At 44.0% G+C, this 24,017-nt stretch overlaps 1 protein-coding gene across 1 annotated transcript in view; it reads left to right on the plus strand.

Moving 5' to 3' along the window:
• grin2da (glutamate receptor, ionotropic, N-methyl D-aspartate 2D, a) overlaps positions 1–23,744 on the plus strand; it is a 185,973-nt gene extending 162,229 nt beyond the window's left edge. The window contains exons 16-18 of the mRNA XM_030741133.1: positions 3,056–3,117; positions 4,811–4,981; positions 20,562–23,744. Of these exons, the coding sequence (XP_030596993.1) occupies positions 3,056–3,117; positions 4,811–4,981; positions 20,562–23,744 (3,416 nt within the window). The remainder of the gene's footprint in view (positions 1–3,055; positions 3,118–4,810; positions 4,982–20,561) is intronic.
• The last annotated feature ends 273 nt before the right edge of the window (positions 23,745–24,017 follow it).

Here is a 24,017-nt window from a genome sequence, read left to right on the forward strand (position 1 = left end):
AAATTCCTCACTGCAGACCAACATAAAGCTATCGATGTAATAGAGGCGCGGGTATAAATCGACTGCTCCCAAAACACAACAAAACTGCCAAAAATCAGCAGAATGAAACATGGATTGTATTTCATGGTCCACTTTGGTTTGCACGCCTGCTCCTTTCATTCATTGAGACGATTCTCCATCTTCATTAGGCCATTTTCCTCCTCGGAGCAGGTGAGAGAGGAAGCAGGTGGAATGTGCCCGTCTGTCAGCTCTTTGTGGGGAAGATTTCTCCCAAAGAGCAGCTTTATGCAGCACTGACTGCCACGATTAACGTATTTACAGGGTAAAGGCAGATAAAGGGAGAGAGGCAGAGAGCCGGGCAGAGGCTAAATTAGATTATGGGGTGAGCCACACGCAGAATGAACATGCGTATTAGCCTTTATTGTGAGGATGTGCACAGGGAGCGGGGTGAGAGGAAGAAGGGTCGGCACAGTTTCATTCAGCTGTCAGAGAACATTTAAATTCCTGCACGATTGCTGGGAAAGTCAAATGTAGCACACAATCCTTCATGCTGGACTGAGATTTTTTTATTTTTTTCAGATTTGATGTTTTAGTCAACATGGCTGAGTCGTTGCGGTCTAATCCATATAGCAGAGCTTTATGAAAAGGTTTCCAGACAACATTAATTAACCCAGAGGTCAATTAATATTGTAACAGTGAGGACTGGGAACTGGAACCTCCTTTGAGTGTGACGCATTCTCAGTGCATTGTCAAACCAGTGTGTGTGTTAGATTTAAAAGCCCTCTGCTCCCTGGTCATGGACCTCTGTGTGCATGACTGTCTGTACATGGGAGGGAAAAGCATGTTTGTTTCCCGCTGCCTCTTTCTTTTTGATTAATGCATTAATGGCCGGCACTGACAGTCCCATTACACTGGAGCTCAGAGTGTGTGTCGCATTTCGAATAGTTTGAGTAGGAAGAGTAATGTTTGTATGCATTCCCCCCTTTTGTCTCCCATGTGCTCTGCCCTCAGTGTACCCACAGCAGACACCAGGCCACTTCACAGCCTGCTTCAAAGGGCTGCTGTCTCTTCCAGTCACGTCTCTAATTCCCAATTTTTATTTTCGATCTCATAGATTTGGCTGCAAATCTTTTCCTAAATCCTTTACATTTTTCTTCTGCTCCCTTCCCTTCAATTTCTTGAGCAGATTCTTAGTGTTCATGTGTATACATGTGTGACAAAAATCCCTTCTATCCTACAAATAGACAGTTGTGATCAGAAGTTCATATACACTCATCATGGGCATGAATCTCATGGTATTTGGGGGCTTTTAATGATTTCTTTGAGCTGTTCTTTTTAAAGGACTGAAATATTGTACAGCATACAATGTGACTTTAATAAAACAAGTGCACAAGTTAGAATTTATTTTCTGTAATTTTCTGTAACCCACACAGGTCAAAGGTATACATACAGTCTCAAATATATATATACATTCACTTTTTGGTGGTGGTGAAGGTTCTACAATGTCTTTCAACTTGACGAAACCAAGGCCTGTTAACTTCTCATTAGTGATCATGACTGACTACAGCTGGCAGTTTCTCTCTGCTGTTGATTTGAAGCCTTCAACTTCAAATCAACAGTTATGTGTTTGAAGCTTGGACAGACAGAATGGGGTGTTCCAAGAGGACAATGATCCCACACACACACACACATCAAAACTGGTTTAGGAATGGATAAATGGGGCTAACATTAAATTTCTGGAGTGGTCTTTCCAAAATCCCGACCTCAGCCCTATTGAAAATTTGTGGACTATGCTGAAAAGCTGGGTCCATGTCAAGAAACCAACCAGTTTAAATGAACTCTACCAATTCTGCCAAGAAGGGCAGTCACATATCAGTTATGCCAGAAGTTTGCAAATGGCTGCCAAATACATTTAACAAAATACTAGTGAGTGTGTACAGTACAGCACGTTTACCTTATACCCCGAGTGAATTAGAGAAAATCCAAAATAAGGTCAAACACTGTTTTTTAAAGTAATTAAAGATGTGCACAGTATAAGTATTTCGCTCTGCAAAAAGAACATCCATCCATCCATTCAGCTAGCCATTCATTCATTCATCCGTCCGTCCGTCCGTCAATCCATCCATTCAGCCATCCGGTCATCCATCCATCCATTCATTCATTCATCACCCATCCATCTGTCCATCTAGTCATTCATTCATCATCCAGCCATCCATCTATCTATCATTCATTCATTCATCATCCATTTATCCATTTATTCAGCCAACCATTCAGCCATCCATCCATTCATCATCTATCATCCATCCATTCAGCCATCCATCCATTCATCATCTATCATCCATCCATTCAGCCATCCATCCATTCATCATCTATCATCCATCCATTCAGCCATCCATCCATTCATCATCTATCATCCATCCATTCATCATCCATCCATCTATCTGTCCAACCAGTCATTCATTCATCCATCCATCATCCATCTTCTTACCATGATGTTCATGTCCATGATGATTGTATGTAAACTTCTGACCACAACTGTATATATTTTCTTACTCCAATCAGTCTCATCCTTCATTTTTTTAATCAATATACAAACAAAGCTTTGCTTGCTCATCTCATTTCTCTCTACCACACTATATTTCATCATCTCTTACTCTATATTTTAGTTCTAACAATGCACTCCTCCATTCCTCTCATCTCCTGTCTCTCTTCACCTCTTCAGCTTTCCTTCTCTTGTTTCTTTCTTCCCTCGGGGGATCAAACACCTTGCTCTCATAACAAAGGGGTGGTAATCCTCTTTATATATATTTATATATTTTTCAAGCTCCAGAAAATATTTTTTCTCTTAGATTCAGTGTTATATTCTATTTACCCACTTCTTCCTAAATGTCTCTTTCCTTCTCTCATGCTTCTTCTTCCTCTCTTCTGTCCTCCTCACCTGTCTTTCCCTGCTGTACAGCATTATGACTGAACCTCAAACCTCTCTTTTCTTGTCTTTCCCCCAGCTTCTCTTCTTTTTAATCTTCTTTTTCTCCCCTCACCCTTTCTCTTCCAGATGAGATTGATATGTTGGAGCGTCTCTGGTTGTCAGGGATCTGCCACAATGATAAGATTGAGGTATGATGTTTTACACCTCTTCTCCATTAACCTTCATGTCAATCCTGGTCACTTAGTTTGTAGGGCATCAGCTGAGATTCTCAATTGTCAAACCAGTCATGGTGCTGACTTTGTTGCAGCGCCAAACCAGGAGATCATTGAAATGTCTGTTTATTGGAATTCCCCCTGCCAGAAAAGCATGTATGACCAAGTTTCATTTTCATACCTACTCGGTGTGACCACAAGGTTTTTCTAACTCCAGCCATAAAAAGCAGAATCCTTTCCTGATTTGAATTTGGCCACCTCAGTATTATCATCTTGTGCACCCAACTGCTCCACTTCCAGTGTTTCTGCTATTTTAAGTTTGCTTCTTTGAAGTCCTGTTTTACTCAAAATGGCTTCAACTTGAATTTAATTTTGGGAAACAGTACAGGAAAGTGGTTCAGGTGGCCAAAAGAGAACTCTTCACTGATCTATTTACCAGCACACAGCACTGCTGCCTCACAGCTAGAATGACATCTAGAAGGCCTGGGTTCGATTCCACCTTGGCCCAGGCCTGTCGCTGCGTGGAGTTTGCATGTTCTCCCCATGTCTGCGTGGGTTTCCTCCAGGTTTCCTCCCACAGTCCAAAGACATGCAGTTACTGGGGTTAGGTTAATTGGTCACTCTAAATTGCCCATAGGTGTGAATGTGAATGTTGTCTGTGTCTCTGTGTTAGCCCTGCAACAGGCTGGTGACCTGTACAGGGTGTACCCTGCTTCTCGCCCTATGTCAGCTGGGATAGGCTCCAGCCCCCCCCACGACCCTGAACAGGAGATAAGCAGAAGAGAATGGACAAGATTTCAGATGATTTATATTTAAATTTTCTTGTTCTTATCCTAATCATGCTGGGGTAGTAATGCTACAACAAGGTCCCTCCATTTATCCCTATCCTTGCTACATACCCAGGTGTAGCCCATCTCCTGTAGCTGTTCTCCTGCAGGTGGTATGGGGTCTGCCAGGCTTTCTTTCTGCCTCAGAACGATGAAGCTGAACTCCATGTAGAGAGTTTGACCCTAAAAAAATGAACTGTGTATGGCCCATGTTGTGTTTTTACTTTTTATGGGCAGATTTGCAGAACTTTGTGGTTTTTCAATTATTTAGCTTTGTGTGTGTGTCCTCAAGAAGAATATGTTTTGACCTGAGACATTATTCTAACTGTGAACTTAACTGAAACTTGACATTGTTAGACAAAAGGACATCTTTTCAACCTTACACTTTCTTAATGGAGCGAAGACTGCAGACATGTTGTGTATGAATGCCTCTACAGAGGGGGAAATCTTGCATGAAGCATAGAAGAGTCAGTGATGCCTGGCTGCAAAGAGCTATGAATATTTAAACTGAGAAAAAAAGCTTCCCGAAACCTTCTTTGGTTGACATGAAATAGATATGCAGTGACTGCCATGCTTTGGTCTTGTTTGGAGAGTGTCTCAAATGTATCATATATGGTTGCTCTGGCATTCAATGGCACAAAATTATTCTCATTTTTACTGTTAACTAGCTTTTTATCTGCTGCCTGGCAAATTAAACCTTGTTAGCAATAATGACACATTCCTGTCTCATTTCTGTCCCTATAATTATGTATCATTTCACTTTTTTTACCTCTACTTGTTCTTGAATCCTCTTATCTTTATGACCTCCTGTAACCTTTTCTTTTCCTCTCCCAACCTGTCAGGTGATGAGCAGTAAGCTGGACATTGACAACATGGCAGGAGTCTTTTATATGTTGCTGGTGGCCATGGGCCTCAGTCTCCTGGTGTTTGCCTGGGAGCATCTGGTGTACTGGAAACTACGGCACTGTGTTAAACGATCTGGAGGGATGGACTTTCTTTTGGCTCTCAGCAGGGTAAGAGTGAAGACACACTCACCAAGCAATAATTATTGATCTGTCAGGCACTTTAAACAATCACACAATTTACTATGATTAATCACAATCAATTGTATTGTTTCTTCTTAACGGGGAAGCTTGTTATTCTGGATTTTTAAATGTAAAATTATAATCATAAGAATGTTTGGATAGTTTATGGTTATGCTATGGTTTCAATAAATGCTTATTATTAACTCAGAGATTTGCATCTTTATTGCCCAGTACAGAGTAGTAAATAAAACTTGGGTGACAGACCAAACAATACTGTGCAAAAGTGCTGTCACCCCTCATTTCTTTGGAATTTGCTGGAAAAATTTGAAATAGCTGCAACTATTTATTGAAATATGCAAGTATTAATGGAAATACCATATATATATATATATATATATATATATATATATATATATATATATATATATATATATATATATACTGCTCAAAAAAATAAAGGGAACACTCAAATAACACATCCTAGATCTGAATGAATGAAATGTTCTCATTGAATACTTTGTTCTGTACAACGTTGAATGTGCTGACAACAAAATCACACAAAAATCATCAATGGAAATCAAATTTATTAACCAATGGAGGCCTGGATTTGGAGTCACACACAAAATTAAAGTGGAAAAACACACTACAGGGTGATCGAACTTTGATGTAATGTCCTTAAAAAAGTCAAAATGAGGCTCAGTATTGTGTGTGGCCTCCACGTGCCTGTATGACCTCCCTACAACGCCTGGGCATGCTCCTGATAAGGTGGCGGATGGTCTCCTGAGGGATCTCCTCTCAGACCTGGACTAAAGCATCCACCAACTCCTGGACAGTCTGTGGTGCAACGTGATGTTGGTGGATGGAGCGAGACATGATGTGCCAGATGTGCTCAATGGGATTCAGGTCTGGGGAATAGGCGGGCCAGTCCATAGCTTCAATGCCTTCATCTTGCAGGAACTGCTGACACACTCCAGCCACATGAGGTCTAGCATTGTCCTGCATTAGGAGGAACCCAGGGCCAACCGCACCAGCATATGGTCTCACAAGGGGTCTAAGGATCTCATCTCGGTACCTAATGGCAGTCATGCTACCTCTGGCGAGCACATGGAGGGCTGTGCGGCCCTCCAAACAAATGCCACCCCACACCATTACTGACCCACTGCCAAACTGGTCATGCTGAAGGATGTTGCAGGCAGCAGATCGCTCTCCACAGCATCTCCAGACTCTGTCACGTCTGTCACATGTGCTCAGTGTGAACCTGCTGTCATCTGTAAAGAGCACAGAGGGTAACAGTGGCGAATTTGCCAATCTTGGTGTTCTCTGCGAAATGCCAAGCATCCTGCATGGTGTTGGGCTGTGAGCACAACCCCCATCTGTGGACGTCGGGCCCTCATACCATCCTCATGGACTCGGTCTCTAACCGTTTGTGCAGACACATGCACATTTGTGGCCTGCTGGAGGTCATTTTGCAGGGCTCTGGCAGTGCTCCTCCTGTTCCTCCTTGCACAAATGCGGAGGTAGCGTTCCTGCTGCTGGGATGTTGCCCTCCTACGGCCTCCTCCACGTCTCCTGGTGTACTGGCCTGTCTCTTGGTAGCGCCTCCAGCCTCTGGACACTACGCTGACAGACAGCAAACCTTCTTGCCACAGCTCGCATTGATGTGCCATCCTGGATGAGCTGCACTACCTGAGCCACTTGTGTGGGTTGTAGAGTCCGTCTCATGCTACCACGAGTGTGAAAGCGCCACCAACATTCAAAAGTGACCAAAACATCAGCCAGAAAGCATAGGTACTGAGAAGTGGTCTGTGGTCCCCACCTGCAGAACCACTCCTTTATTGAGTGTGTCTTGCTAATTGCCAATAATTTCCACCTGTTGTCTATTCCATTTGCACAGCAGCATGTGAAATTGATTGTCAATCAGTGTTGCTTCCTAAGTGGACAGTTTGATTTCACAGAAGTTTGATTTACTTGGAGTTATATTGTGTTGTTTAAGTGTTCCCTTTATTTTTTTGAGCAGTGTATAGATTAATTAATTATGGGCAAATTAACGAATTAAACATTTTAACGCATTTTAATCGCACTTTGCACCATGGGACGTTTCTCAGTGCACGAGTTCCCGGCATACAGATTATATCGACGCACAATGTCCAAATTCAGGGGCCGCATCCTGCGAAGGACCCGGCCCGTCCTTCACAGCCCAGGAAGACCGCAAATATTGGAAGTGAGCGGCTAGCCTTCAAATCAGCTGCCGTCACCTCTGGTAGCTCATGTCGCCTAGCAACCGTGAGTGCGAAGCACAGCTGTGTAAAAGCAGCTGGTTAAACGGAGAATGAACTTTTTCTCCTTTTTGTGGTTTAATTTTAAGTCTTTAATTCAAAATAAGCTGTTAAAACAAGCATAACAACATCAAGGAATACAGCTGAGCTAATGATTAATTTCCAACTATATTAAGTGAGACATTAATGTTGAATAAAACTATCCAGTTATGATGCTTAACTTTAATTTCAGGAGTTTGCTTATCAAAGGAGCACTTCCACCCTTCGTTGGTCTGTGTAGTAGACTGGTGGGAAAATAAACAACATTTTGAAGTTTAAGCTCATGTATATTGATTCATTCATCAACCAAACTTAAATTAATATTTATCATGTTAAATATTTAAATGTGATTAAAATGTGATTAATTTCGATTAATTAATTACAAAGCTCCTAATTAATTAGATTCATTTTTTTAATCGAGTCCCACCCCTAATATATATATATATATATATGTATACATACACATACATATACACAGTGGTCCTTCTCATATATATATAAATAATAAAATAAATATATAATAAATATAATGCCGCTACTTTGTGGATTTTCACCTATCGTGGGGTCTCTGGAACGTAACCCCCGCGATTGGTGAGGGATGACTGTATATATATGCCACAAGGAGCAGTACCCTCCATGGAGAGGATGGATAGAGGGCTCAAGGCAACATGGAGGGAAGTTAGCCAGCTCTCAGAGTTTCAGAAAGGTGTGATGAAGAAAAGGGTGCTAAGAAGTACAACAGGCTGTCCATACCTGAGGCCTTGGAGACTGCCAAGCAAAGCCTCACAGCCTTGGCTAACCACCTGAAGAGGTATACCAAAGAAGCCAGGAGAATAAACCAGATGTTCTCCACTGAATCATCCAAGGTGTACTCTCTTAGTGTCAGGGGAACAATATGAGAGCAGCACCCCCACCAAGGCTGGAGATGGAGTAAAACTGGAAGAGCATATGGGAAAAGGATGCAACACACAACACCAATGCTCAGTGGCTAGTGCATCTAAGAAAAGACCACAGCAACCTCCCTGAACAGGCTCCAGTAACAATCAGGGTGGCAGACATCCAGGAAAGAGTCTCACATATGAAGAGCTGGACAGCACCAGGCCCTGATATGATTCACACCTACTGGCTAAAGAAGCTAACTGCAGTCCACGAGCGCCTGGCAGCACAAATGAACCAGCTGCAAGAGGCTAAGACACACCCAGAATAGCTGACTCAAGGCCGGACAGTCCTGATCCCCAAGGATCCTCAGAAAGGACCAGTCCCAACTACCGGCCAATAACCTGCCTTAGTACAACATGGAAACTCTGATGTCAAGACAAGAAAGCTCCTTACCATGCATGGAGGGTTTCACCCCAAATCCAGCACCTGAGGACGAGTGAGTATCAGAACCACTGTCCTAGATGAAACAACAAAGATCCATGAGTACATCAGGAAGATGGCCACAAAGGATCATGTGCTTAGTGAGTACCACAGGCAGCAGAAACCTGAGAAAGAAGAGGATGAAGAACAGGAACCTTCATGGAAGGACAGGCCTCTGCACGGCATGTACCACCAGCAGATAGAAGAAGTGGCTGACATAGAGAAATCCTACCAATGGCTGGACAAAGCTGGACTGACAGACAACACAGAGGCACTAATCATGGCAGCTCAGGAACAAGCTCTGAGCACAAGATCAATAGAGGCTGGGGTCTACCACACAAGGCAGGACCCCAGGTGCAGGCTGTGCAGAGATGCTCCTGAGACAATCCAGCACATAGCAGCAGGGTGCAAGATGCTAGCAGCCAGGGCATACATGGAACACCATAACCAAGTGGCTGTCAGAGTATACAGCAGGGGTGGACAACTCCAGGCCTCGAGAGCTGGTGTGCTGCAGGTTTTAGATGTGTTCCTGATCCAACACACCTGAATGACATATAGAAGTCATTAGCAGGACTCTGAAGAACTTGACTGTATACTGAGGCGTTAATTCAGCCATTTGATTCAGGATTCTGGCCTGGAGTTGTCTACCCCTGGTATACAGGAACATCTGTGCTGAGTATGACCTGGAAGTCCCGATGTCAAAATGGGGCACACCCCCAAGGGTGGTTGAGAATATCAGAGCTAAGATCCTGTGGGACGTCCAGATACAGACAGACAAACATTGATGGCTAACCAACCAGACGTCGTAGTGGTGGACAAAAAGGAAGAAGGTTGTAGTGATAGATGCTGCAATACCAAGTGACGGCAACATCTAGAAGAAGGAACACGAGAAGCTTGATAAATACCAAGGGCTCAGAGAGGAACTGGAAAGGATGTGGAAGGTGAAGGTAACAGTGGTCCCCGTGGTAATCGGATCACTCGGGGCAGTGACCCCCAAACTGGAAGAGTGGCTCCAGCAGATTCCTGGAACGACATCCAATTTTTGGGGGATTTTTTTTTATAGTACTAGTCAAAAGTTTAGACACACTTGTCCATGCGTCCAAACTTTTGATTGGTTTGTTTTGACCTTCTTCTTTAACACAGCCTCAACTCTTCAGTAGTACAGATGCAGCCACCGAAAATGGCCGGCCGATCCGTGACGCGACCTTGGCCGGTCCTTGGCCGATTCGTGGCCGAACCTTGGCCTAAACGCGATCCCCCGCTAATGACGTAGGAATTCCGGCCACTGGTGGGAACGCCCCTAAGCAGCATTTGGGGAAAATGGTGGTAATGTCTTGTTTATCCACCAGGAGGAGCAGTAATAGTGGAAGCGCATTCATTTACAGTCCGCTGTATACTGTACCAAGGATCCTCACATCATTGAACTGTAATTGTAAGCGGAACTGTCCATTAAAAACAATAGAAAGATGAGATTAAAGCGGTCATTATAGTGGAGCGGTGAGTATTGTCTGGAGGGACGGGCTGGGCTTGAAGTTCAGCCCGGGACCTCGGACAGGCTCTGAGCGCTGCACCGCCAGCGAAACTGGGTAAAAAAATAATTAAAATAATTCTGATCACCAGCCGGTTTGGCCTGGGAATGACCTGGGAAGCCTAATCCTCTCATCAGTGTCACATTGTTCTTCCAAGTCTTCACAATGTTAAGCTTTTTGTTTGTTTATATTTTCCCTTTTATTTTATAATCAAAACTGCGACCAAAATGGCTCCTTCCCAAACTAATAATACCGGCAGTCGTTATTGTATGCTGAGCTAGGGTTAGGGTTAGTAATTGCATAATAAGTGGATTAATATTTACTTCTTTGACTCTCCTCCACCTGCTTCATCAAACCTCAGCAGTAAACATATATGAAGGCAGCAGCTGACACAGTAACAGTGAGCGCAGCACACTGTGCAGTCTAAACTCTGCTCTGATTAATTATAGGAATGTACAGCGAGTCAATCAGGATTGTGAAACGTCAGCTGCAGAGCCTCCATCATCAGAGCCCTGCCCGGTTCATTTTCCATTTTATAAACAATACTTTAGAGGTTTTAGTGAAGTCACACTGTGACAGTGACGTGCATTAGTGTGTGTGTGTCATCAGTGGCTATAAAAGGCCTTTTCTTAAAGGATAAAGTGGTGTTTGAGCCACAGTTACGACGGAGCGGCGGCTCTTTGAAATGGGACGCAGCCTTCCTGCGGCAGACAGCTAGCAGCAGGAACCGGACGCGCCAGGTTAGCCTAAGAAGCTGCTGAGGCGTCCGTGACAACCACCATAGAAACAGCCTTTTAAGACCGTTTTAAAAACATCCTCAGAGTTCAAACGAGCAAAAATATATGATTTGAAACAGTTACAGCTGCAGAGCTGTGGCGGCTTCTTTAAACGTTGTTTACATAGATGATCATGAATGATACGATGTAGCTAGCAGTGTAGCTAGCAGTGAATGAGGTGACGTCATTGTGTGCGCATTTCACAGCTGTCTGTCTCAGTCTGTTGTTGATATTACTCCAATTAACATGTGTTTACTTTCTCTGGACCATCTCAGGTCCACCGTTACAATTTCAGCCTACAAAATGATTTAAATATGAACACACACTCTAACATCAGTGCACTTTATGAAGTCCAATCCTTAAAATAAATATTATGTTTGTAAACATTCATGTCTCTGAAATAAGTACAGATGTTCATGTTTGTCATTAACATTTTATTTGTTTAGAGAATTGTGAACTTCACATTGTGTATCTAATCAGAGTCTCAGCAACCTTCAGTCAGAGACTGAGACTGGATCACAGCTTTAACCTCTGCAGAGTCACAGACAGACACAAACCTTCCAAATCACACACAAGCAGCCCAGTCTCATCATTTTTGGATGCCTCTACGGTACACTACACTGTGATCAATATATTAAAAATTATAAATGAAAAGATAACATTCACATAAAGCTGTTTGAAAGTAAAATTAATAGGTACTTTCCAATAATATTTTTAAGGATCTCTGTCAGAGACCAGACAGAGCCATGACTCTCAAGAACCAGAGACTGAAATATGGAAAGAAAAAAAAATCCCTATGAGAAATAAATGTGCAACAGTAAATATTTTGTCCAGTGGAAAATAAACGTTTTGAATCAAAAGCTTCGGATATCATCAAACCAGAAAAATAGAACTCGTTTTTTTCTTTAATAACACACCTTAGCATGCAGTAATATGACACGTTTCCAAACAACAATACATAGATTTTATTCAATGTTTTGATTGTGGCAGTGAAAACACATGTTGCTGTGCACTGAGACCATGAAGCCCACTTCTCTGAAGCAGCTTCTTCTTCTTCTTGGCATCAAAACAGAGGTGGGAGAAATCTACCAAAAGGAGAAAGAACATCTGAGGTGAAACCAGTCAGGACAAATGATTAAATTATATATAGTAGTTCAATACAGCCTCTCAGGTAGCTTGTGTGGGTCAGCTGTTGATTTCAGCTCACTGCTCCTGTCTGTGGACCCGTGGTTTTTATGTTTGTAACCACTTAACTTCCATTCATCTATTTAACTCAGGGAGGAGAAATGTCAGGTTGGTGCAGGCTGGTGAGTTTAGGAGGGAGGTGCGTTTGGTTCTCTGTTGTCATTATCTGAAAGATTTGGTTCACCCTGTGGCTGGGCTGTATCTGGGGTTATGTTGGACCTGTCACACTTAGCAAGTTTCCCAGGTTGGTGTTTATGGTTTAGAACTTCTAGTTCTGGAGCAGCATCTGTGGCTGTGTAGGGTCCCGTTGGTTTTTGCTGTTTCTCCAGATCTGTGTTGGAAATTAGGTTATTGATCTCAGTGCATTCCTAAACAGGCTGAACAAGGTTATATATCGTCACCCTCCTAAAAAAATGGTCAAAGACATTTTTAAAATTTTATTTTTGTCCAAATTAAATTTTCAACATTCAGTTCAGTTTTTTGTGTTTTCTGAAAAGCCTGAAAAAATCAAGGGAGGGTGACGACATGTTTCATGGCTAAATAACATAACTGCTGCAGTCTGATGGTGACAGCAAGATCTGAAGCAGTGGGTGACGAGGAAGAGGAGGAATACAACAATTTGAAGAGATCCCTCAGTCTACAGTCAGCACAATGGCTACATTAGTGGCTGTTTGAGTTTCCTTCCATCTGCTGTGAACCTGAAGCACGGAGAACACAAAACATCTCTTCCAAATCTGGGATCTCAATTACAAATTTGTTCTTATTAAAGGTGAAATATGTGTTGTGACCTGGCTTTTTATACACCTGGCGACCCTGGGTCATCAGTGGTAACCCATCCCCACCCCCACACCCATCCCACACACATTCCGATCTACTGGCCCCGTGTACATAACAAAAGGTGGCCTAATGAGATGTAAACTGCCATTTGGAGGCGCTTGGTAGAAAAAGGAGTAGTGTGAAAATGCTGGTAGTTCTAGTGGTCCAAGTTGTTCACCCACTCTACTCTAAGTCTCAGAGTGGGCTTGGTTTGTGTCCTGAACTTGAGTTCAAGCTTCTCCAAACTCCACTGGTGTTGCTCTGCTGTAGCTGGTCCTCCATCTTCTTTCTGTAGGTGTTTTTTCCATCCCTGATTTTCCTTTTGTGATCCTTCTGCACAGCTCTCAGCTCCTCCTTATTTCCTGATCTAAAGGTTCTCTTCTTCTCCTTCAGGAGAGCCTTTGTTTCAGAGCCACAGTTATGTATAACAAGTAATACTCAAGTGAATGTTAAACATGTATTAAAAGAAAAATGATTCAGCTCAGCTCACAAGAAACTGCTGGATACTATTCTGGAAATGCCTAATGAATACAAGGCCACTGTGAGCAATGACAAACCTTTAAACATGATAACCAAAAAGTACACATTAAGTATCATTGCTCACCTTTATTTATGAGAGTGTCACTTCTCAAAATGATTGCATGCTGTCAGCTCTCATGGGTGAAGTTTGGCTTTGAGGGTTGGAGAAGAAGCTTTCCAGCACCTTTGGATTTCCAATTCAGTTCTGAAAGAGCAAAGACACAAACTACAATGATGTATGAAGTGGAAATGTTTGATTGTTGCTGCAGCACTAAACAGGTTTATAAACTGGTAGCTGATATAGCCTTAATTATTAAAGATGAACCTCCTTTTCCACAAAAAAAAAAAAAGATTTAGTGCTTCTTATTGCTGTTCTCAAATCTGCTCCCTCCACTGATAAACAACAACAATGTAAAACATATTAATGAATCAGTAACAAAATTATGGTGTTGAAAGTAAGTAGCCTGATGCTTCTAGATTAGTGACTCCAAAGCAGGCTGAGTCAAAACCTGAGATGGAGACTGGGTTTGTTTAAAGCTGAGGACAGTGAATCAGTCCCTGCTCACTGACAGGATTCCCAGAGTCTGGAAGCTAATACACTGTAAGTAATACACTGTAATACACTGCAAGTTTCAGCTCATTCACATGTGCTGGCAGGTTTCATGGATCCTCAGGTTTGTCACAGAGGATAAAAGGCAGCCAGACTTTCAGTTTTATGTGTATAGCGCCAAATCACAACAGTCACCTCAAGGCTCTTTCCACAGAAGAGCTGAAGGCTCTGCATCCCATTCTACTCTTAAGTATCATAGGAACCACAAGTAAGCCAGCAGTCTGAAGTATAAACAGACTGCTCTTTGTTTATATAGTGAATATAAGAAACTTGCAAATATAAGGTTTGTTTACAGTGAATATAAAGAAATCACGGGAACCTCCCCAGCAGTCTAGGCCTATAGCAGCATAACTAAGAGAGGCTTCAGGGTCACCTGATCCAGCAACTGTGTTCAGACCAGTATCATTTTATTTTACATTGTGATAAGCCTGGGTCAGTTCAGTGCAGATTAAATGAAGCACTGTACTCGCAGATATTGAATATGGATGCACTGAAGCTCATCGGGATATATATTTGGAATCTGTGGCTGAAAATAATCATTTTACTTAACTAGTAAATCCAGAAGCTCATATTTCTGTCATAACATTGTTTAATAGTGAACGCTTTCCTACGATATCCGCTAACATTTGCACAAAAGACGGCAAAACCCGCAATAATCTCTACAAATGCATCTCAGAGTTGGGATATCAGCGCTCTCTTACACCACATTAATCTAATTTCAAGTGCTTATTGAACTCACTGCCTTAATAATATCACTATATAAACGCTGTCCATTGAAATCCTCTTACCTGAACACTGCAGCATCCGCCGGAAGTCAGCGAGCATGGCTTCTGTAGTCCTTCTTCTGTAGTCCTTCGTCTGTAGTCCTTCTCTGTCAGTGATCCTCCGTTAGAACGATAACTACCTTCTCGACTGACTACGAGGTGCAGACGGCCCTTGCTGGCCCATATCTACGGGCCTGAAAACCGCTAATAAAGTCAGTAATTACCTCATAACATCCGAAGCGGGTGAACTAATGCAATTTACCTGGACAGCAACGGGAATACGCGTGACCATGGTCACGGCCGATGGGGGTCATGGGTACTGTAGTTCATTCATTTATTCATCGTTGGTTCATGGATTTAACACAGAGGAAAAACGGCTTCAGACCACGGAACTCACAGAAAAAATTGGACACCGAATATAGCACTAACCATAAACACGTAAATATAAATTTAGACCTAAAAAGCCCCACAAATGTCATCGTTACAACCATAAGCAGCACCCCACATTAAATGAAACAAGGAGAAATTCATGTCAAAAGGAAAAGTGGCGCTTAAGGATCGCAATTAAAGGCATAATTCAGCTTCTGAGCTTCCGGTTCAAAAGAAAAGGGGGGAAAAAGGGGGACAGGGGCAAAAAAAAAAAAAAACTATACTGCAGCTTAGAAGCCGTGCTCAGAGGCACGAACTTTATCCCACTGCATTTCAGGCAGGTTAGAAGTCGTGCCGAGTAACACGAAAAAAAGAGGGAATTCGTGTTCATGAGCACGAATCAATAGATTAAATTTCGTGACTACTGCACGAACTGCCGTGAGACCGGGTTGGCTCAGCGCAGCACCGCTTCTTTTTTAACCTACTGTATTTATTTACTTATTTAGTTAAAAGATGAAGTGAAACAAAGGAATCTTTTGGTGATTCGCAATGGAAATGTGTGAAAGGTCATACTGACAAAAATTTTAGGCATCTATTTTAGGTTTTCAAAACTTGATACTTCACCAAAACTTTTTTGAATCACAGAACTCAACGTTTTTGTTAAGAAGGCGCCACCTTTTGGTGACAGTCTACAATTGAGGGAAAGGGGTGTGTTCATGCTGGAAAGTAGATACGCCCAGGAGAAGGAGGGGGACTTCCAGCCCGACGACAGCCGGACGTCGGCCAGCTGGGAGCTGGACTTCAGCTGGCCGACGTCTGGCTGGATGCGGCAACTTTAGGTGGCTGCATCTGTAGTTCCATAGTCTCAATAGAAGTCGTTCTCCAGGCTTATTGATGTTGTTCTTTGGATGTTGGCTGCCTTTTGTTTCATTCTCTCTCATAATGACCCCACACTGTTTCAGTGTTGATAGTCTGGGCTCTAGGGAGGACAATCCATGTTTGATAGTGTTCCACTGTGTGTTTTCTATCCAGTGATGCTTTTACTGCATTGGCAGTATGTTTGGGATCATTGTCACACTGAAAAATGAAGTCGATGTCAATTGGAGGCTTTCCAGATGGCATTGCATGGTGGATCAAAATCTCACGGCACTTCTCTGGACTCATAAAAATAATAGTTGAGAAAAGTTGATCTGAGGACCTGCCCACTTCGTGTTGTCAGCAGTTTTTTCACCCATCGTTGTTTGAAGTCATTAAATATAATTGGTCTTCTATGGTCTCTGGTCAGTGGGAATCACTTCCTGTGTGGATGCAGCTTAATGTATTACTTATTTAACTCATTTAGGAGACGGGTTAAATGTCACACAGTGTATCACAGGATGCACCAGAATATATTGTGGTAAACCATGTGATTCTCACGTGCTCAGCTTGACTAATTCTTTTTGCTTTGTAGAGGATCCCACATGAAAAGATTTCAGATTAAACATACAGTGCATGACTTGCTATATCTTTTGCTAACCTGAAATGATATGCATGCATTTTAGCAGATGAAACAAAACCAGGGATATTTAACATATCTTGTATACGTATTGTTCATCCACAGCAGATGTTTAAAAGCTGCTCAAATGTTCGCGATTACATTCAGCCACAGTGAAGCAGCTGATCTCACTGATCTGTGCACCCTCACAGGAGAAGGGAGAAGTAATCAGTGGAATTTGTTGAAAATTCATAAAAACGTGCTCAAGGAGAACAGGTAAATGATTTATGCAGGGGCTTATGTTGCGATAGACTGAAAGGTGAAGAAATATTTGAAATCTACCGTTCCCCTTTTGAAACAAAAAAAGCCATGAGGGCCACTTCATTCAGGAAGATAGACATATAGATGGAGGGATATTGATAGACACAGAGAGCAGTATATATCCTTGGCATCAGTCCAAGGTTAATCCAAAGGTCCAGGGCAGACTGATCACTTCACTGTTGCATAGTTTTCTTTAAGTGTCTGTACAGTTTCTGTAAGTTCAGCTTGGGATCATGGAAATATTCAGTGCATACGTTGCCATAAAAAACTAATGAAACAATAAGAAAGGCGAAAAAGAGCATGAAATTACTAAAAAGATGGGAAGTAGTAGAAAAGAGGAGGTATCAGAAGGGGAAGGAAAAGAGATGGATGGTGTAGTGGGAGGGAGAAAGTGAGGAGAAGTAGTAAGGTAAGGGAGGGGAACTTTGAGATAAGAGAAGAGCAGAGCTGGGCGAGGAGACAGCTGGAGGTTTGGATGCTGGAGGTAGTGGAGCATAACAGAAGTTGGAGAGGGATGCTGGAAGGAGGTGGAGGAGGGAAAGAAACCATAGGGACAGATAGGAGGAGGGATGGCAGAGGTGAGGTGGAGGGGAGGTGAGACTGTTGAAGTGCGAAGCAGGCTTCATGGAGCACTGCAGAGACATTCTTATTTGTCAGAAGATGCTGAGATGCCTGGTGTGTACCTGTGGCTGTAACTGTAATGCCACCATGTTGGAGGGAAAACAAAGGACTCTGATTTATGGCCCCTCCTGTGAGGCAGTGCAGCAGAAATGACTAACGAGGGTTATAATTACACTATAAAAAGGCGGGCACATTACAGTGTTTTTTTCTGACACTGTAGACTCATGATACTGTATGAGTAGACTAGATTCAGACTCTACTTTCAACTGACAACAAAGCATCACTTTGCACTGCACAGTCAACATTCTTGTAACATGGCACAGGTTAGAAAAGTATTTGGGAACCATAATAAAAAGGTCAAAGTCGTTGTGGTCTCAAAGTCATGTATTGCACCGATCAAAGGAAATGAACCTTGAAATTCAGTGTCTGTATTTTTGATCAGCGATATCGTGACATTTATTTAGATATAGTGACATTCATCTGCCTAGACTGTTTGAGGGAGTTGCCTGATTTTGGTGATATCTGCTGATGTGAGGCGTCTCCCTTGTTTTGACTGTAATGGAACTAAAAAACACTGACATGCTGGTGCCAGAAAAAAACTGTAATGAAAGGAAAAACTCAGCAGCACTGTTTCTTTCCATAAATCTTGTTACAGATTGGTGTAGATATTATTTCCTTCATACTGTCTACATCTACCAACCAACAGAAGTGTGCAGGGAGTTAGCATTTAAGCTAAGCTGAAGAGGACCCCAGTAGTGTAGGGGTGTAACAATTTTGGGTGGAACTGTTCCTTTAATGTGCACCTACCATACAGACATTACCTATGTTTAAGGGTTCTGCCTGGAGACACATAATGAACCTACTGCAATTCATTTTCTGACCTCACATGGACACAATCAGATATTTCATGGATTTGTATTGGGGAGAGGGTAACACACACTTCAGTGTCTGTTTTCAGTGACTCCTGACATTTGCATTAGCTCTGCCAGGTAATGTTTGTGTAAAAGAGGCTCACCTGTTGGTCCTGTGTGTAATGATGCAAGTGCCATTTTCTGTATGCACTTATAATTTATTTACTTGCTTGGTGAAAATCTGCTGTGTTCTTTGCAGTCTTTGATATCCATGCATATATTCCCTGTTGGGCTGACTGTCAGATCCTGTGGAGAGCAAGTTAACCTCCGTTCAGACATTCAGAACATTCCAGCATTGTTTTTGTCTCATGAGAAAACTCATATCTGTAGAATATCACTTTAAGAATAAAACCATCACCTCGATGCAGAGACATCGCTCCAGGACCAGTTAGCTTCCGTTTCCTGTGCTGTATCCAGTGCTTGCTGTACAGTCTTTGCAGTTGGCCTCTGTGGCATGCTTTAACCCAGTCAGAGACTCCCAAGTTTCAATTTCACACTGTACTGCGTCCCATGCTCCGGGGACTGTGATAGTACTTCTGCCAAGGGGACTGCTGATTCATGTGTCTGGAAGGGCCGTTATTACAGCCCCTCCATCAGCTCTGGGTCCCGGCGGGGGGGGGGGGTATATTCCGGTACATCCTGTTGATCACTATGCAGCCTTTAATCATACTCTCCTAAATGAGCCACACACATTTTATCATTAAGATGTGTCAGATAGTTGTGGATCATTTTCACATCTGAGGAATAAGAGATGTTTATTTTTGTATTTTTTGCATAGCCCCTTCGTACTGATAGCTGGTTACATCTGTCTACGGTAGGTGTAAGAACACAAAGGTAGGAGAGAAGGAGCACTCAGTAGAGACGGAGCTGCTCACCTCATACAAAGTTATAATTGATTACTCCTGTGTGGGATTTAGGATTTGAAAAGACGTCGATGACCATTAATGTACCCATACTTCTGACTCATACATGTCATGTTTTATTCATAATTTGCTGAAAGGTTGCTGCTGAGATGGAGAAAGCTCAGCTGGTGATTTTAAAGTGCTCTCACCAGTTTGGAGCAGTTCATTAAAACCAAGTGAGGATGATCTTTTTTTTTTTTTTTAAACTCAAGTGGCAGAAGATAACAGCAGGAGCTGTTTGAACGGGAGAGTTTCTGTCCTTGTCAGAATCAACCATTAGAAAGTATCTCAAAATCTATCAATGCCCATATTTTACTTTCTTCCATCGTCACTACACACATCTTTCTTTTGTGGCTTTTTGCCAGTTCTGTCCAGTTTAAGAAGAAGGCAGAAAAGTGTAGTCCACACAAAGTTTGAGGAACTCTGAAATCTACTTTACTTAAGATCAAAGAAAATATTTTAGTCCTAATTTGTGCAGTGGAAAAATAAACAGGGATTTGTTCAGTTAAGTAAGCAGACTGGCAGCTGCAAAGAGGAGCGATTCAGTGTAGTCAAATGCAGCTTCAGTCACCATTTGTTTTATTTGCTCAATGACACAATAGTTTTTGTTGCCTCTGCTCCGCTTCAGAAGCTCTGTAGTACTTGCACACAGTGCACTTCAATTGATTTTCACAGTGCTTTTGGAGAGAACACAGTCCTGTTCCAACTGAGTGACACTTTGTTTGCTGAAAGCTTTGTTTGGTTTGATAGTAGGAAAATTGACACTCCCAGAAGCCTGGTAAACTCACAAAGATTTTTTTCTTTTTATTCCCCAGAACTCTGATTAATATTTAATGGTCAGTACTCCCTGATACCTCCCTTCAGAGGGCATGTGGCTACACAGAAAACCATAGGTAGAGGGAAACCACCTACAGTAAATTCCCACCGTATTAAGAGAAAGGGAAATTGAATCAAAGCTGCTCTGTGGGTTTCCTTGTCAAAATTGGGGTTGTCAGGCTCTCTGTGTCTCTCTGTCTCTGACACATACACAGTTCTTCCTTATCATACTTGACAGCCTGCTGGTCTAATTACAATCTCTTTGTTATCTCTCCACCCAGGGGATGTACAGTTGCTGCCAGTTTGAGGATGAGACAACACCAGGAGGAAGCAAAAGCTCCTTGCCCCAGTACCACACCGTGACCAACATGCCTAGCGCACCCCAACAACACCTTGTTACAGCCACAGTAAACAACACAACTGCCATTGCCATGGTGCAGCAGCAACAACCACAGAAGCACCACCAACAGCAACCAGGGCAGACCTATACCACTATGTTACCTGGGTCTCCGCCAACTGCAGGACACTCAGCAATGGCTCTTGGTCCTTCAAATAGCCCATTGCTAGAAGGCCCCATGCCATGCTCCACTTTCTTGCCTCGCCATGACCGCAGACTGGCTGTGGTTGATCGCTGGAACAGGCCAAAGCCAGAAAAAGTCGTGACCACGGGCAGTGGTGCAGGAGTTGGTGTTGGGGGGATAGCTGGGGGGATCACTGAGCTACAGGCTCAACAGCAGTATCAGCAGAATCTTGGACAGCACTGGAGCCTGCAAGGAGGAGTTGCAGGTGGAGCAGGGGGAGTAGGTGACACAGGGCTAGATGAATATAAGCGCTACTATGGTCCTATTGATCCAGAGGGGCTAGGATCTAACTCGGACCAACAGGCAGGGGGCTCCCAGCAGACTCCTAAAGCCAATTCTCGAGGCCCCAAGGCCTCAGGTATGCCAAGGCTACCTCCTAAAGGCTCCCAGCAAGGCCCAGGGCACCTTATTGCTAAGCCACCTCCACTAATCCCATCTTCTCCACGAAGACCTCCCTTCTGGCGACGAGGCAGCCTAGCTCAGGCAAGAAGAAAAGGCTCAGGAGGTCCCCTGTATGAGAACATACTCCCTCTCGGGAGGCGAGGAGGTGGGAGATATGGAGCAAGTGATGGAGGTGGAAGGAGAGGACGGCGTCCCCCTCCACCTCCTCCTCTTCCTGCCCCTCTTTCTTCTCCAACGCACACTCCTACTACTCCCTCCTCCCCATGCCGTTTTTACTCCTCTTGTTCCAGTGCCTCGTCTTCTTCCTCCTCCTCCACATCATCCTCATCTTCTTCTTCATCTTCAGTGTCACTTTCTCGGTCGAACTCACCCTCTTCTTGCTCAAGTGACAGCTCCTACAACTCCTCGCTTAGTTTCCGATATCGAGCAGGTGATCGGGATTTTATTGTAGATGACGACTATGACTCAGATCTCCTTACAGAGGAGTCCAGCCTCCTCCTTGGGAGGAGGAAGATTCGATCACGCCGAATGTCATCACGCTCACTACCGTGCAGCCCACCACCTCCACCAATACCACCACGCAAACCACGGCCACAGAGAGATTACGGCAGAGAGAGGACTGGCAGCCAACTGGCCCAGTTACAGGAGTGGTGGGCATCATGGGGTGACAGAGAGCGTGGGAGGGGTGGGACAACAAGCCGAGGAGAAGGAGGAGTGGGTAGAGAGGAGAAGAGACACCACAAAGAGAGGGAGCGTGAGAAAAAGAGAAGGAAGAAGGGCCGAAAGAAGAAGAAGAGGGAGGAGAGGGAGAGAGAGAGGGAGCGAAAGAGGCGCAAAGCAAAGAAGAAGAGGAAGAAAGAGGATAAGATGAGGAAGAGAGACCGGAAGAGGTCAGAGCAGGAAGGAGGAGACCCGGAAAAAAGAGAGGAACTCAAATCAGGAACAACGGACTACCCATCTTACCCAGCCCTGAGACGAGAGTCCTTTCGGAAAAAAAGTGAGAGCTCAGTGAGAAGTTATGGCTGGAACATCCCAGGTGAAGATGAGAGAAAGGAAAGAGAAGAGAAAGAGAGGGACGATGGGGAAGACAGCAGAGGAAAGGAAAGACACCACCGGCGAAGAAACAGCAAGCACTATCATAGCTCTAGCAGCAAACCTTCTACATCGGTCAAATTCTGGAGGGGGGGAAACCCGTCCTCTGACGCCATCCCATCTGCCTTCCTGCCTTTGTTGCCTGTCTCCTCTAAAAGGAGGAAGAGTAAAAGTTCAGACAGAGATCCTCTAGGAGTAGAAGGAGAGAGGAGGCCATTGCTGGGACGGAATGAAAGAGGGGAGATACACTCCAAGGAGGGGCTGTCCTTCCATGAGTGGGAATCTGAAGTGGATGACGAGGAAGAAGATTCAGAGCGGGACAGGAGGAAAGCAGAGCATGTGAAAAGGCGTGGAGGAGGAAGGACAATGTCTGATGATGAGCGTGAACGTGATAAGGTAGTTGGGATATATTCTGATGATGACGGTTCTTCAGGGGAGTTTGGGAAGTTTGAGAGGTACTGGGAAGATCATGAAGGTAGAGCAGTGGGAGGGATTGGAGGAGGAGGTTGGTTTTTTAGCACCTATCCTTCCCGGGATAAAGCCGGCAGCATCAACAGTAGAGATGACCTGTTCCTGGAGCGTGGAGAGAGGTGGGGAACAGCAGAGAGTGGCTGGGGATCAGGTGGAGGCGGAGGGGGTGGTGGGGGAGGAGAGAGAAGAGAGAGAGGGTGGGGATCCGGTTCTCACTGGCCCCCGCCTCCTCTCACGCCACCTCCTCCTCGACGATACTGGTCAGTGGACAAGCTCCACATACAGGATGAGAAGAGGAGTAAGCGCAAGTCAAAGGATAAGGGAAGAGGGCACGCTGCATGTTCCTCCTGTCACTCCCCTAGACACCACCCACACTCCCATTCCTCCAAATGGGCTCGCATAACTTCACGAAGCCAGGAAGAGCTGTACCACCACTGCCAGAGTTTTAGCGGTCCCATGAAGCCGAAACATGACTCCTCATCTTCATCCAAACCTGATCGTTCACAGAATCCATCTAAATCTGGCAGCCAGTCAAACCTCAGTGTCCAGCAGCGCACACAGAGAACAGAAAGGGATCGAGATCGAGGACGACAACCGTCCCCTCCTCCCACACTTATACCTAACTTGCCTCCCCCACTCCCTGCCCTTCCAGCTCCACCCTCCTCGTCCCACTCGATCCATGTTCCTCCACCGACTCCTTCCTCTTCTGTGTCATCTCCCTCTGTGGTCTCATCAACACCAGGGGCACCCCAGGCCTCGTCTATGGCTTCGGCAAGTGCCAAACTGCAGTACCAGAGATTGCGCTCTGTCCCCCAGCCCCAGAGATTTCCTCAGTCCCCTCACTTACCCCTTAAAACCAAGAGCCTTTGCTCCCGAAGGGGCTCTGCCCATTTCTCCAGCGTGGAGAGCGAGGTCTGAAGTTCAATAATTTATCAGAAGTCATAAGAGATCCCTGCGAGGCCAATGCCAAGCAGATGAACTGGACTGAATCTCCATGGCAGCAAACATGCTGTCAAGCCAAGTCAGTACAGCATACACACTGAGCCCTTTCCTAAAGTTCTGCACAAATACACAAACCAGAAAGCCAAACAAACCCAGTGAGGAAGGTCAAAGGAAAACTTGAGCAATCTCGTTACTTCCTTTTATTCCTCTCAGTATGTGAAAGACTACAACCACAGCAACAACCTGCAT

The sequence above is a fragment of the Archocentrus centrarchus genome, chromosome 11 (genome assembly GCF_007364275.1).
Source record: "Archocentrus centrarchus isolate MPI-CPG fArcCen1 chromosome 11, fArcCen1, whole genome shotgun sequence".
In the NCBI taxonomy this organism is placed as follows: domain Eukaryota; kingdom Metazoa; phylum Chordata; class Actinopteri; order Cichliformes; family Cichlidae; genus Archocentrus; species Archocentrus centrarchus.